This window comes from Typopeltis vanoorti, chromosome 18, assembly GCF_054136105.1.
Source record: "Typopeltis vanoorti isolate ZY-2024b chromosome 18, IOZ_Tvanoo_1.0, whole genome shotgun sequence".
Lineage (NCBI taxonomy): Eukaryota > Metazoa > Arthropoda > Arachnida > Uropygi > Thelyphonidae > Typopeltis > Typopeltis vanoorti.
The window spans coordinates 88059007-88074190 of NC_143566.1; the positions used below are offsets into that span (position 1 = coordinate 88059007).

The 15184-nt window shown below is 35.1% G+C and overlaps 1 protein-coding gene across 3 annotated transcripts in view; it reads right to left on the bottom strand.

Moving 5' to 3' along the window:
* PNKP (Polynucleotide kinase 3'-phosphatase) overlaps nucleotides 1–15184 on the bottom strand; it is a 242599-nt gene that overhangs the window by 71517 nt on the left and 155898 nt on the right. For all 3 annotated transcript variants that reach the window (XM_090408408.1, XM_090408407.1, XM_090408409.1), the window contains one exon: nucleotides 7695–7756. In XM_090408408.1, coding sequence (XP_090264534.1) covers nucleotides 7695–7756 — 62 coding nt within the window. The remainder of the gene's footprint in view (nucleotides 1–7694; nucleotides 7757–15184) is intronic.

Genomic DNA, 15184 nt, shown 5'->3' on the forward strand with positions numbered 1-15184 from the left:
AGACTGGGATCATACCAAATCTCAAAAGAAAAAACTATATGAAAATATAAAGTATATTAAAAAAAGTTACATCTTGATCCAAAGAAATTACCAAAAAACTTAAACATTTTCATGTCAAAACATAGGATATATGGGGTCCCTAAAATATATAACTTAAACTGAGTTAATGCGGAAGAAAAATTTCTTTACATTTACCTGGTAACAACCCTTTACCAACTTAAATGTGTCAATCATATTCCCTCTCTTCCTCCTCCTATTCACAAGACTATGCAAACTGCATTCACCCAAATTCCTCATATCCCACATCCTAAAGACCACTTATTATCTTAGTCTTCCCTGGAACCTTTCCAATATATCCTCATCAACATGAAAACCAGGGAAACAAATCTGTGCACAATAATCCAGATGAAGTATGATCAAGCTCATATACAATGGAATCAGAACCCCTCTATTTTTGCACATCGAAGTCCTCTTTAATGTGCAAAATCTTTCTTGGAATCAGAAATCAAAGAGGTGAAAAATTAATTCAATTCTGTGAAACCAATGACCTAATAATTGCCAACACACTGTTTAAACATCCTCCCACGAAGACTATATACCTGGAAAATCCCTGGGGACAATAGAAACCAAATTGACTATATAATAATAAGCAAAAGATTCCGAAATGCAATAACACAAACAAAAACATATCCTGGAGCAGACATAGGATCGGTCCACAACCCAGTGATTGCAAAAATCAAAATAAAACTTAAGATACCAAGCCAACCATTCATAAGAGAAACTTATAATTCAGACTCACTTAACAACCAAGAAGTTAAAGACTGCTTTATAAAAGAATTCACAAAATCCCTTAACAAGTCTGACACCACAACTCACACAGAAAATAGAACACCAATTGATGAAATTAACATGAACTGGCAAACATTCAAGAATAGCATGAATGAAGCAGCCAAAAATACACTCCCACAATTAAAAAGGAAAAGGAATAAACCTTGGATGAATGAAAAAATACTGATGTTGATGGAACAAAGAAAAAAGTTAAAGAACAAACCTGAACATAAAAGCATGATAAAGAAATAAAAAAAGAATGCAGGAAAGCCAAAGAGGAATGGATTAAATATAAATGTATAGATATAGAAAACCTTGATAGAAAACACAGAAGCAGAGAAATGCATGAAACGATCAGAGAAATGACAAGCAGGACAAATACAGCAAACCATGCAAGTGTCATTAGAGACTCAAGACACCATATTCTAATGGATAAAAAAGAAATCATGGAAAGATGGATTAAATACACAAGGAAATTATATGAACAACAAAGAAATGATATTCCTGAACAGATGATCTAGAAGGACCATTCATTTTACTCTGTGAAGTTGAAAATGCCATCAGAAAACTAAAACCACATAAAGCTGCAGGAATAGATAACATCTTAGCAGAATGGCTGAGGGCTCTCGATGAAGGAGGACTGAAATTTCTAACAAAATTATGCAATAAAATATACAAGACAGGATTTCTACCCAAAGATATTAATCACCCAAATTTTCGTTCCATTTCCCAAAAAAACAAAAGCTACAAGATGTGAAAAGTTTAGGACAATCAGCCTCATCAGTCAAGTATCAAAAGTCTTCCTATACGTTATTCTTGAAAGAAATAAAAGAAAAAAAAAAACATAGAAATAAATGATACACAAAGTGGCTTCAAGGAAAATGTAGGTACAACAGAAGTTTTTTCAATGTCAGAATCATCATAGAAAGATATCTAAAAAAACAAAAAGATGTGTACCTCTGCTTCATAGATTACAAAAAGGCATTCGACAATGTCCAACATGAACAATTAACTGAAATCCTTTCAAAAATAGGCATGGATGGAAAAGACATTAGGCTATTAACTAATCTTTACTGGGAACAGACTGCATCTTTGAGAATAAATAGAGAGACCTCAGAAGAATTCCCAGTTTAGAAAGGTGTGAGACAAGACTGTGTCTTTTCTCCGATTCTCTTTAACCTGTACACAGAAGAAATATTTAATAAAATTAGTAACCTCAAGGGAATCACTATAGGGGGTAGAAATATTAATAACATAAGATATGCAGATGACACAGTTCTTCTAGCTGAAAACAAATATGACCTCAAAATTCTTATAGATGAAAAACCCTCAAGTATAGCGAACAGTATGGCCTCAGTTTCAACTTTAAAAAGACAAAAATCATGATAATTTCAAGAGAAAAGAAAATACAAAAATATGCATCAATATAAAAGGAAATAAATTAGAACAGGTGCAAAAATACATATACCTCGAAAATGGCAGGACAGAAGATGAAATTAGAAAAAGGATTGAAATTGCAAGGTCAACTTTCAAAAGTATGAAAAATCTACTAACATCTAGAGAATTAAATCTGAAAACAAGACTAAGAATCTCCAAATGCTACATATGGTCTACATTATTATATGGAGTAGAGATGTGGACACTCTCCAATCTGAGTGTGAAAAAACTGGAGGCCTTTGAAATGTGGATGCTGCAAAGAATTATGAGAATATCATGGAAAGACAAAAAGACAAATGAAATGATAGGCATAAACAGGAGCCTGATGAAAGAAATTAAAAAGAGAAAAAGTCAGATATTTTGGAATTCCGAGACATAACTGCCTACAAAGGACACCTCGAAGGAACTGTTGAGGGAAAGAGAAAGAGAGGAAGACAAAGACTGGAGTGGATGAAAAATATAGAAGACTGGACCTATCTCTCATATGAGGAATGCAGCAGAGAGGCACAGAATAGGACATGGTGGAGACACATGGTAGTCAATCTCCTGGAAGGAGAAGACACCTGACAGGACAGGAAAGTCCTCTACATCACTGCCATAATCTGATATGATGCATTCACAACTTGTGCAATGTGACCTCTGGACTTCTGATACTTGTTCACTGCTACCACTCCAAGGTCTCTTACCTCCTCAAAAATTTCCCTGCCAAGTGCAATGCTTTGCATCCAATTGTTGCCTACAAAATTTCAGAATCTTACACTTTGCAACACTGAATTGACAGTTCCATACTGTTTCCCACTCATAAAATCTATTCAAGTCCTCTTGTAAGGCCACAACATCTGCTTGATTCCTCATCACTCTCCCAAGTGCCTATCATTCCCCCTTATGGACTTTATATTTCTATCCATATTTTCATTGCTGTGCTGATTTCTTCCTCTTGCTCATTATTAGATACAGAAGTGCACTGAATGTTTCCTAATATACATGAATTTAGCTCATATTTATTGTAGCTATAATAACTACTGATTGTAGTTATTATTTCCAAAAGAATGACCACTGTTTTTCAAATTCTGTGGAGAAAGTTCCATTGCAGATTCAGGAATGTCAGTATAATATTTCCATGTTTTCTATATCAAAACGACTGGCATTTGGATTTCCAAATTGTTGATTAGTCACGTTGATTTCTTCAACATGACTGAGGAATCAGTCATGTTGAAGTATCTAAAATGATACTAAGATGTTCATTATCACTTATTTTATTACAGGTATCTATAAAAAAATTAAAAATTTATGTTCTACATTAGAATATAATGATCAAGCAAAGTTTAAAACAATACATTTTAAAATTTCTAACAGATAAGCTTAGGTGTTGATGGTTATTCATAACTTAAGTTTTTAACGGTATTAACAACACCAAACAATTTAATCAAAAGATGTTTTATTAACTGCTTATATTTCACTGAATTTCAAATCAGCATCATCAGAGCACAACATACTTGTACACGCGACAGTGAGTAAGTAAAACAATAAAATTGCAGTGTACAAAAGATCTAAAGTCCTATTTATGGGCCCTCTAATGATGGAAAAAAAAAATCATTACAACTATGTGGGAGTTGCTCTTAGGATGACAGTCTCCCAAATTTTTGGCAAATTAATGCAATCATACTTGTTCAGGTTAGGAGAATTCTTCAAAGCCATTGCTGACTCAAAAAATAATCTTTCAGATTTGTAACAACTCCTAAATAGCACATTTGTTTTCTTCCATCTATTGCCACTCTACAAGAAGAACTAATCAACATCTTAAATCCTGAAATGTGGACTGTCCTACATCGCATCTCCAAAATTGCAGCAAAAAAAAGAATTTACAAAAGTTAAAAGCAGACACACAAAAAAATATGAACTACTACAACAGCGCCAACATACGAAGTTCTGACCGCAACTTCAGCAAGATTGCATGGTCGTAAATCTATCGTCAGAAATACTCACTGAAGAAGCCGAGAATGCTCTCAGTCTAGGACATAACTTTGCCATCACACCTAAACAAATTCCAAAATTAGAAATCATGATGAAGGTAGAACGGGGCATCTACGATCTTCTGCCAGCAATGGCCAATAATGTGCGCTTAGATATAGCAAATATTCTAAACGAAGCTAAACTACCAAAATGCAATATACCACATAATGAAATAACTGCCTTAAAAAGTTATATAAGAATAAAAATATTATCATTACAAAAGCCGATAAAGGAAATGCTACAGTTATCATGGGTCAAGAAGATTATAACAAAAAAATGCAAGATCTACTATGTGACGGTTCTATGTACCAAATTATAGTAAATATTAAATTTAGCTTAATCTTTTATCCATGTGTAAGCAAACAAAGTTTGTGCCTGAAAATATCTTCAGGACTGAGGTAAGGTAGTGCAACAACAGGCAACTCCGAGCAAAGGTGGACCAAGCTCTCATCACTCCTTGTCTGAGTATCTCCCAATCTCCCATAATGCAAAGCACATCTCCTTGCGGACATGTATACTGCTATGCATTAAGGGAAAGGCCACTACCCAGACCAGTTTCAACTTTTATTGAGGTCTCGTCAGTGGGAGGCAGACCCAAACATGGAGATACTAAGGCAGAAGCAATAGGAGAGGTCATATTTACCTATAGGAGTTGCCAACAGGTGTACTACCATATTATTGAATTACTCTGGATTTAGAGAAAGATGTTGGAAGTTTATTTTTCACTTGGTTAGACTATATTAAATTTAGTCTAATCCTTTATCCAAGTGTAAGGATAAAGTTTACACTTGGATAAAGGATTAAACTAAATTTAATATAGTCTAACCAAGTGAAAAATAAACTTCCAAACATATTATAGATCGAGACCCCACTATGTCTCAATGGAAAAAAGTCCGAAAATTACTAAAAAAAGTGACTTCCTGGCCCCAAAGAAATCATCAAAAAAATAAAACCAATTCATGTTAAACCACTCCATATTTATGGATTACCAAAAATCCACAAACCTAATAACCCCCTACACCCCATAGTTGATAGCATAGATAGTCTCACGTATAAACTGGCCCAGCAGTTAGCCAAGTCACTTGCTCCTCTTACTGGCAACTCTTCTACTTTTGTAAAAAATTCAGTCCATTTCAAAACACTAGTTAAAATTGTATCCTAAAATCTTCAGACATAATGGTTAGTTTTGATGTCACCTCTTTATTTACCAATGTACCACTTATAGACACTCTGGATTTGATCAAGTCTAAATTTCCCCTTGATATTTTTGAATTATTCAAATTTACTATGTATGCAGGTTGCTTTACATGGGTAAGAAAAATTTACAAACAGATTAATGGTACTGTTATGGGTTCCTCCCCCACCCCAGCAAACTTTTACATGGAACACTTTGAAAACAAAGTACTTACCACAGCTACATACAAGCCACTAGTTTGGTTATGCTATGTAGATGATGTGTTTGCCATTTGGCCCCATGGACAAGACACTTTGGATTCATTTGTCACCTACCTAAACAGTCAACACCCCAAAATTCACTTCACAGTAGAAAAAGAATCTAATAACTGTTTACCATTTCTTGACACATTAGTCACCTGCCTTTCAGATGGATCACTATCCTTTTCCATTTACAGAAAGCCTACACACACACACACACACACACACACACACACACACACACACACACACACACACACACACACACACACACACACACACACACAGGAAGATACCTACATAAACATTCACATCAGCATCCAATCCAACAGTATGGCATTTTAAAAACACACAGAGCCAGAACAATTTGTTCTAACAATACAGCTCTGACCACAGAACTCAAATATCTGCACCATACGTTCTTAGCCAACAGCTACAATCCCTACAAAACAGATAAAATATCACACAGCCCCATTACTTCTCCCTCCCATAATACACAGGAACGCAACGCAACCATCTCTATTCCCTATGTCAGAGCTACATCAGAAAAGACAGCCAAAGTACTGATGAAACATGGCCTTTGCACTACTTTCAAACCGCATATAAAACTAGCAACTCTGATCCGCTCACCTAAGGAGAAACTTCACCTTTAGCACACCTAGGAGTGTATGAAGTTCCCTCTGACTGTGACTTGACCTACTATGGACAAACAGGAAGATTAGTTAACATCCACCTGGAAGAACATAAAAAATACATTCGCTACTATTACTATGGCAAGTCAGGACTCGCAGACCATGCCTTGGATACTCCTTCACACAGGATTAGATGGAAGAAAACAAATGTACTATTTATGAGTTGTTACAGATCTGAAAGATTATTTTTTGAGTCAGCAATGGCTTTGAAGAATTCTCCTAACCTGAACAAGCAGGGTTGTATTAATTTGCCAAAAATTTGGGAGACTGGCATCCTAAGAGCAACTCCCAGATAGCTGTAATGATTTTTTTTTTTCAACATTAGAGGGTGCCATAAATAGGACTTTAGATCTTTTGTACACTGTAATTTTATTGTTTTACTTACTCACTGTCGCATATACAAGTATGTTGTGCTCTGATGATGCTGATTTGAAATTCAGCGAAATATAAGCAGTTAATAAAACATCTTTTGATTAAATTGTTTGGTGTTGTTAATACCGTTAAAAACTTAAGTTATGTATTTTAAAATTTCATTTTAGTAAAAACACAAACATAATATCAAATTTTTATTTATTGTCCTTTCTTTCTCTTACATAGTTTGCTCTTCTTTTCTATCACTAAGGGCCATTTTCAGAATTTTTTAACTTCTTCCCATAGCTAGTCAAACATTAACAACACCAAATTTAGAAAAATAAACAAGAGACATGTTCTTACCATCATATGTGTGTGGAAGCATAACTGTGGAAACTGTGGCAAAGAAGTATACTATGCCCTAAGAAACAAAGAGGAACCAAGTAACAGTTCTGATGTGTTGAATATATGGAAAGAACCATTGTGTCTAAAAGGAACCAATCAACAGTTTTAAACCTATTATAAATATCAAAAAAGAAACATGGTATGTAGTTTCTTTCTGATTTACAGGCAATCTGAGATAGACTGTGAAGGTATTTGGTTCACTGACATTTTCATTATGAAACAGGTTAGTTGGCATTTTGGTTCTATTTAGAGAAATTTTTTTAGTATGTTGATATGTTGTTTGGTACCAACAACTCAATATTAGAATAAATGTTGCTTGGTCCCTTTCTGATAAGCATGGTCCAACTGAAAAAAAATCTTGAATAAAGTGAAAAGATGGCAGAGTAATAATCAGGTGTAGGAGAGAAGAGGTCAAAGCTGGGAACCTAAACTTACTAGGTATATTTTAGGATAAATCAATGCTAAAATGAAGTATGAAAAGAAGCAGCTGAATTACATTTACTAGAATTAACAGAATGTAGAATGCATACCTACCCTATTTACATGTACATATCCATGAGGTATCAAGTAAGACATTACAAAATGACTCTTTCCAGCTAGAATGGAATAAATTAGTCAATTTTCATCTATCAAATTAAAAATAAATGAAAGAATGAAATAAAATTTTCAATTGCAGATATTGATATATATATATATATATATATATATATATATTTATTTATTTATTCAATATTTGCATCCCAGATAATTCAAAAGATCAGTCCTGCTATAATTTTTAAACTAAAAAAAAAATGAAATTTTCACATGCTTTGAATTATTTTACTACCCACTGATATATGTGAGAGATAGATGCTAATAATTACTTTTAATTTGCTAATAATTAATGATACAGGGACTATTTTAAGGGGAAATATCGCTGTCTACTGATGATGCAAAACAGAAGAGGGGGGCAACAGTTAATCAAGATGATGTGGAAATCTGTGGTATGATTTAATGTGGCAATTTTTTTTCCCTTCTTTATGTCACTTCCACAGACAAGAGGATAGAAGTGTGCCTATAGCACATAAATGCCATGTGTTGACTGGAGTCAAGAGAGCAAAGTAAAAAAAAAAAAGCCTTTGATTCCCTTACAGGGAGTAGGCATGGCTGTTTTAGCCCTAATCTAACTTTTGGAGACTGAGAAGGCATTTCAATCTCCACGAGAGGCCAATTAGAGATAGCAAACCCAAGACAGTAACAGTATCCGGCATCTGGTGAAGAGAGGTGGCTGGCAAGTGCTGCCATCTTGTGGTCCCTAATCCTAACACTATATATTTACTGTCTGAGATAGTGTGGATTCTACAGTCAATTTTCTCGAGTTTATGGGACAAAAAACTTGCTTGCCTGTGCCAGAGATTGAATGACTCAGGAACTGAAGAAAGGATTAGAAAATGTTCTTGTAGTCAGCAACTAGATTTGGACCTAGGTTTCCTTCGGGTAATCAAGCACCATGGAGTGCAAGTGCCACTTCCGCTGAGCTACACAGGCTCTGAGAGCAAAGTACTTTATGGGGGAGGCTGTTCCACAGAACTGTGATAGATGAAAAAAAAAGACAACTGGTTCAGTGAGTCTGCAGTTCAACTGCAAAAGGATGTTGGGCAACTGCAGCTAATTGTGTTCCTGTACCAGAAATGGAGGATGGGGGGGGATAACAATGATGCCAGTTCTGCTGAACAGTGACCATGGAAATATCTGTGGAAGAGATACAAAATGGAAACTGAACATCTATGAGACAGTGGCTGAAAACAGTTTATAAGATTATAAGAGAGCAGGTCATCCACCAGTCAAACTGCTCTTTTCTGGATTGCATCAAAAACGTTTTTGAGAAACTTACCATCAGAGGGGCACCACACCAAATTTGAGAGTACTATGGACTTTCGGATGAAAGGATTATGAGCTGTGTACCACACTGACAAGAATGGATTGCAAGAAATTGATGAGGCCAGGGATTTGGGGATGATTATGGACAGAGAGTTTCAGTTCAGAGGATATATTCCTAAAGTAGCAAAATAGATTCAAAGGATTACTTGAATGTTGAATAACATTCAAGTAATCCTTTGAATTTGTCACAAGAAGGCTGTCACAAGAATAACCTTCTTGTGACAGACAGACACAAGAAGGCTTATTCCTCTTCATAAAGCTTTGTTATAGCTATATTTTGGACTAATATGCAAATTTGGCTGTCCAAATTTCTTGAGAGTGATGACATGGTGGAGAGGATCCAGAGTTAGGTGATTAAGATAGAAGTGACAGGTCTGTGAAATGCTAATTATGAGGATAGATGGAATATGTGTGGCAAAGTTTGCCAAGTAGGAAATATGAAACATGACTGAAACATACAAGCTACTAAAAGGGTTATTTAATACCATTGCAGAAGAAATTTTTTAACACACAACAAGCAGGGAGAGAATAAGGGATCACCCCCAGAAGTTGTGTAAGTGTGTGTAAGGGTGTTAAAGACTAGATTTTGCTTGGAGAGTGGTGAAGTGGTGAGAGTACTTTGTTCTTGAGAGATAATCTTTATTCTCACAAAGCTCTTGGGAGAATAATGATTAGTATGGGACTCCCACAATAAGTTTTTGACTCCATGGAGATGTCATTATAATAATAATAGCGCATAGACAAACTATGTTTATACCGGGACAAAGGTAAAACTTATCTGTAAGAATACTGTGCATCATTCACTGAATATTAATTTTTAACAGTCAAATTAGGAATAAAAGAATACATTTAACAGACTTGCTTTGAATTTCAGGCAAGTCTAACAAACATAATTTTATCATTACCAAGTATTTCCATACAGTGTAATTAATTCAATGTACATAAAGATGACTGGCTTATATCCGCTAAACTTCACAGAATAAACCAGAAAAGAAGCTGAATTATTTGCTGTCAGTAATGATCTAATGCAAATTTTTAACATGTCTGCTAGAATTTCTGATAAGCTTCATCATTCTCCTAACATCCTGAACCTTTTCCTAACCAGCTCTCTCCAAATATACTATTAATGTTAGCTCTTCTCTTGGCAAATCTAATCATAAGCTTGTCCACATTTCTTTTTTTATAGATCATCCTTCTCTATATACTAGGTGATCTCAGCCTCATATCCTATGACACTGCAATGGTGTCACACAGGTTGACCATTGGGATTTCTATACCTGTTTTCTGTTGTCTAATTATTGCTTCCACTATCTCTTTGGATCCATGCCCTTACTCTGATCTAATAACTAATATTCTTGCTGGGATGAGTACCTTTCTTCCTATGCTATTCAAAACCTCTACCCTTTATCTAAACCTTGGTTTCCAACAAATGTGCCAAAGCAGTCCAAGCTACAGCTTTACTCAGTAGCTCAAGTAAAAAACTCCAGCTTCTCACTCATTATATACTACAGCCTGGAAAAATGAAAAAAAAAAAAATCACCAAAATATCTATAAGAGCCCAACAGTTATTCAATTTAGTCAAGGAATCTTGCATACTAGTAGTGGATTTATTGATAAGTATAACATCATTCGCATAAAGCAAAGAGCTGACATTAACATCTCCAATTCTGATATCATGTTTAATACCACTTTCCTTCATAATGTAATCCATATAGATAATGAATAACAGAGGGGATAATGTACATCCTTGTCTCATGCCAGATTTAACATTAAACCATCTTCCTGTACTTCCTTCAATTCTAACTGCTGACTTACAACTCAAATAAAGACTAAGTATTGCTTGATATAAAGCTCCATTGACACCATACAACTGTAGCGTATTGAATAGCTTCTCTCTTGGCACCTTGTCACATGCCCTTTCCAAATCGACAAAACTTAAATACAGATCTTTGTTATATTCCCATGCTTTCTCCAGTATTTGTCATAAAGTGAGATCTGATCCTGACAGTCTCTATTTAGCCGGAATCCAGCTTGTTCTTTACCAAGTTTTTTTTCTTCTACAATTCTTCTCAACCGTTTCTCAAGTATACTTGCACATATCTTACCAGGAACACTCACTAGGGAAATACCTCTGCAAATCTTGCATTCGGTTTTTTTTCCCTTTTTATATATCAGTACTATGAGAGCTCTACTCCAATCATCGGGAATTCGTCCCTCTGTCCAGGTTTTCTGAACTATGTAGTGAAGCCACTGCAAGACTTTTATACCACAATACTTAAGCATTTCTGGTTGAATATCATCTAGTCCTACTGTCTTTCCATATTTTAAGCCTTTGATGGCTTTTTCTACCTCAAGTATGGATATGTATTCCTGACTGTATGCCTGTTGAGGTTTTTTACCACTGTGCTATCACTGTTTGTTTCATTTAGCAATTTTTCAAAGTAATTACTCCGTACTTCAAGGATATCAATTTCTCCTGTTTTCATGTACCCTTTATCATCTCTAACTCCTTTTACAGCATTCTTTCCTCCATTTCTAAGCTTCTTCAATAACCTCCAAAATATTTTGCCACTTTCTTGATATTTATTTTCTATGTTCTTGCTAAAGTCTTCCCATGACTTTTGTTTAGCTAGTTTTACACAGTATTTAGCTTTCTTACATTTGTCTCTGTATTCTCTAAGAGCACAAACTGACTTATTTGCCAGGAACTTTTGATAGGCTTTCTTCTTTTCCTTCACTGCCTCTTTAACTTCCTGTGTCCACCATGGAATTCTGATTTTTCTATCCTTGCAGACAACCTCGCCACATGCCCTCTGGCTGAATCAATCAAGGTTTTCTTCAAGGATTGCCACTGAATCTCTAAAGTTTGGTTCCTGTTCTCAAACTCTTTAATATTTTCTTCAATAATCTATGTGTATTTTAGTCTACAGTTCACATCTGAGAGCTGCTCAACTTTTATTTGCTTTAAAACTTTCTTACATGTCATTCTTTTCAATATGAAATTCAATTTTATCCTGCTCAAGACTAAATAGTGATCACTTCCAATTTCAAATCCTCTGTACACTCTGGTGTCCTGCACCAGGGAGAAAACATCACTATCAACAATAACATAGTCAATGAGACTTTTCTTATTCCTAGCCTCTTCTCTCCATGTGAATTTGTGCACATTTTTATGTTGGAACATGGTGTTAGTAATAACCAGTCCATGTCCTGAGCAGAAATCCAACAGGTATTTTCCATTATTATTAGCTTTGCTCTTTTCTCCAAATTTTCCCAATATATGTTTGCATGTCTGACAATCATTTCATACTCTGCTATTTAGATCCTCAACAAGGACAAACTTTTCCTTTTTCATTGTGTCAGATGCTTTCTCTAAAGCATTAAAAAATTCCTCCACTTCTACCTTAGTAGAACCTTCTGTGGGACCATAGGCACAAATAAGTTTCTTTGTCCAGTTCCCCATTCTGATATTTGCCCACATCACTCAACTTGGGACTGCCTGTCAATCAAGAAGATTAGCCTCGTATTTAGTGTTAAATACAATGGCTACTCCTTCTTTTCCTTGATTGTCATTGCCTGAATATAACATTTGTATTTATTGCTCAGAAAGATCTCACTAGTTTTTTTCTTTTTAGTTTCAGTCACCCCTATTATGTCGATCTGGTACTTATGTAATTCCTCAGCTAGCTCCATTTCTTTGCCATTCAGGCTTCTTATGTTGATACCGATCTTTAACTCTGATGATGTTGAGTTGGGGTGTTTTTTTCAGATTTGTTCCAGTAGCTGACTTTTCGCTGTTCACCCTGGTTCCCCGGTGAAAACAACGGGGGTCTTGTTTAACTGGGCAACGCCCCAGCCAGTATGAAATTTTGCCATGTTGTACCATCATTTTATAATTTGGTTTAAGCCAATAAGAATTACAATTTGGTCGGCTAAATCTCAAATTGCCAGCCCATCCTCATTCGTTCAGTATCCGGGTAGATACCCAACAGTGTGCACCACGAGAAGGTGAGGATTGGACATTAGGTCAGAAGCCTTGGTCGGTTCTCTGCATTCCTTTAAAGGCGATGTGGAGGTCTCCTCTCAGTTATACAGCTCTGACCCTTAAGCACACCAACGTAATTTAACGTAATTTCTTGGCAAGTTTAATTTTATATTTTTTCTCATCACTCTAGCCAAGTGCTGAAAAGTTTTCCGCAAGTACTTGACCAGAGGAAGTGATAGTCATCCCTGAAATTGAGTAAAAGTATAGTTAATATGAGAATTAAGTATTTCTTTTAGTCAGATCTGTAATGATGAAAGATGTGATTCCTTTAAATATGTCTTAAACAGATTTTACTGTAAGTGAAGTGCATCTACCAGACATAATAGAAATTGTGGCAAAAAGTCATATAATTGTCTGCATACAATACATGTTTAAATTGCTTAGATTTGATATTTTTAATAGTATTTACAAAAAACCAATGGATGCATCAAAATGTGATGAACTACAAATGTACTTGCCACCGAAAAAGATGCATCTGATGAAGTGACTGGACAGATTTTAACTGAGATCCAAAATACCAAAGGTGGCTTATTAAATTTCACCCAGCAAGTGTAAATTTATTATTGTTTCAGATATTTATGCCAATTTGTAATAAAAATGTTTAATTTTGGTTTTAGCTGGAGCTTAAAAGCATTATCGTGTTTATCCTAAACAAATTTTATATACCTTGCTCTTTTCTATTATTACAAGTAGTCTGACTTAAAAATTGGAATGGTTCAACAAATTTTTGTAATGAGTGCAAATAACAAATCTGAGTAAAATTCATCCAGCTAGAGTCCCAGCATAACTTGTATTATCATCATCATCTTTCTGACCACCATGGAGTCAAAAAACTAATCATGGGAGGTCAACACTAGTGAACACAAAGTCTATCATACCACTCCTTATCTTTCACATTCTGTGATACACTCCTGGTAATCTGTGCAAACAATAAATAATATAAAAATCATAGGAGTCCTGTATTTTTGGTCATGAAGGATTAGTTATCTATTAATTAGTCGATCTATTTGTCTAAGATCTATAAGTGTTTCATATGAAACACTAATAGATCTTTTATACTTTAATTTTCTTCTTGTAATCTGATTTATTTTTCTTTATGTAAAGAAAAATCTGTGAATTACATCATTGCTAATAATCTATATGAATTTCTTTATGTGCAGATTTGCATACAATACATGCTTAAATTGCTTAGATTTGATATTTTTAATATACAGGAATACCTTGTATAGCACGGTTTTGAACAAGGCGGGTTTTGGGCTAACACAGTTTTTATTATTACATACACTAACATTGTCAACACTGACCGGCGACTCCTGGGCACCACAAGTGACAATCGAGAACCACGTTTATGCAATAGTTATTCGATTGGCTCTCACATAGGCACGTTCTTTCCCCACACATTTTATTATTTTAGAAACTTGAAATTATAAAATGTCACGAGAATGGCGCTTCGTTTGCTAAAGCAGCACATGAGAATTCAATGAATGAGTCATCTGTACGAACAATTATTCAGAGCAAAGAAAAGATTAACCAACATGGAATGAGCACCGCTTCTTATATGTCAAAAGTGATCACGAGAAATCGATCTTCTACAATGGAAAATATGGAACGCCTTCTAATGATCTGGATTGAAGATTGTAATCAGAAAAAGATTCCTTTGAGTCAAATGGTAATCCAGGCAAAAGCAACAAGTCTATATAACAAAATAAAAGAAAATGAAAGCAAAAATGAAGGAGGTACAACCAGTGAAACTTTTATAGCAAGTCGCAGATGGTTCTACAGTTTCAAAAAGCGTATGGGACTCCATAACGTAAGAATCCAAAGTGAAAGCGCAAGTGCTGACACTAAAACTGCAGAATTATTTTCCAATGAATTGAAGGAGCTTATTGAGAAGGAAGGCTACACAGATGATCAAATTTTTAACGCTGACGAGACTGGCTTGTTCTGGAAAAGAATGACATCATGCACATTTCTAGCAGAGAAGGGAAAAACACGAGCTGGGTATAAAGTGTCAAAAGACCAATTGACACTTTTACTAGGAGGTAATGCATCAGGTGAT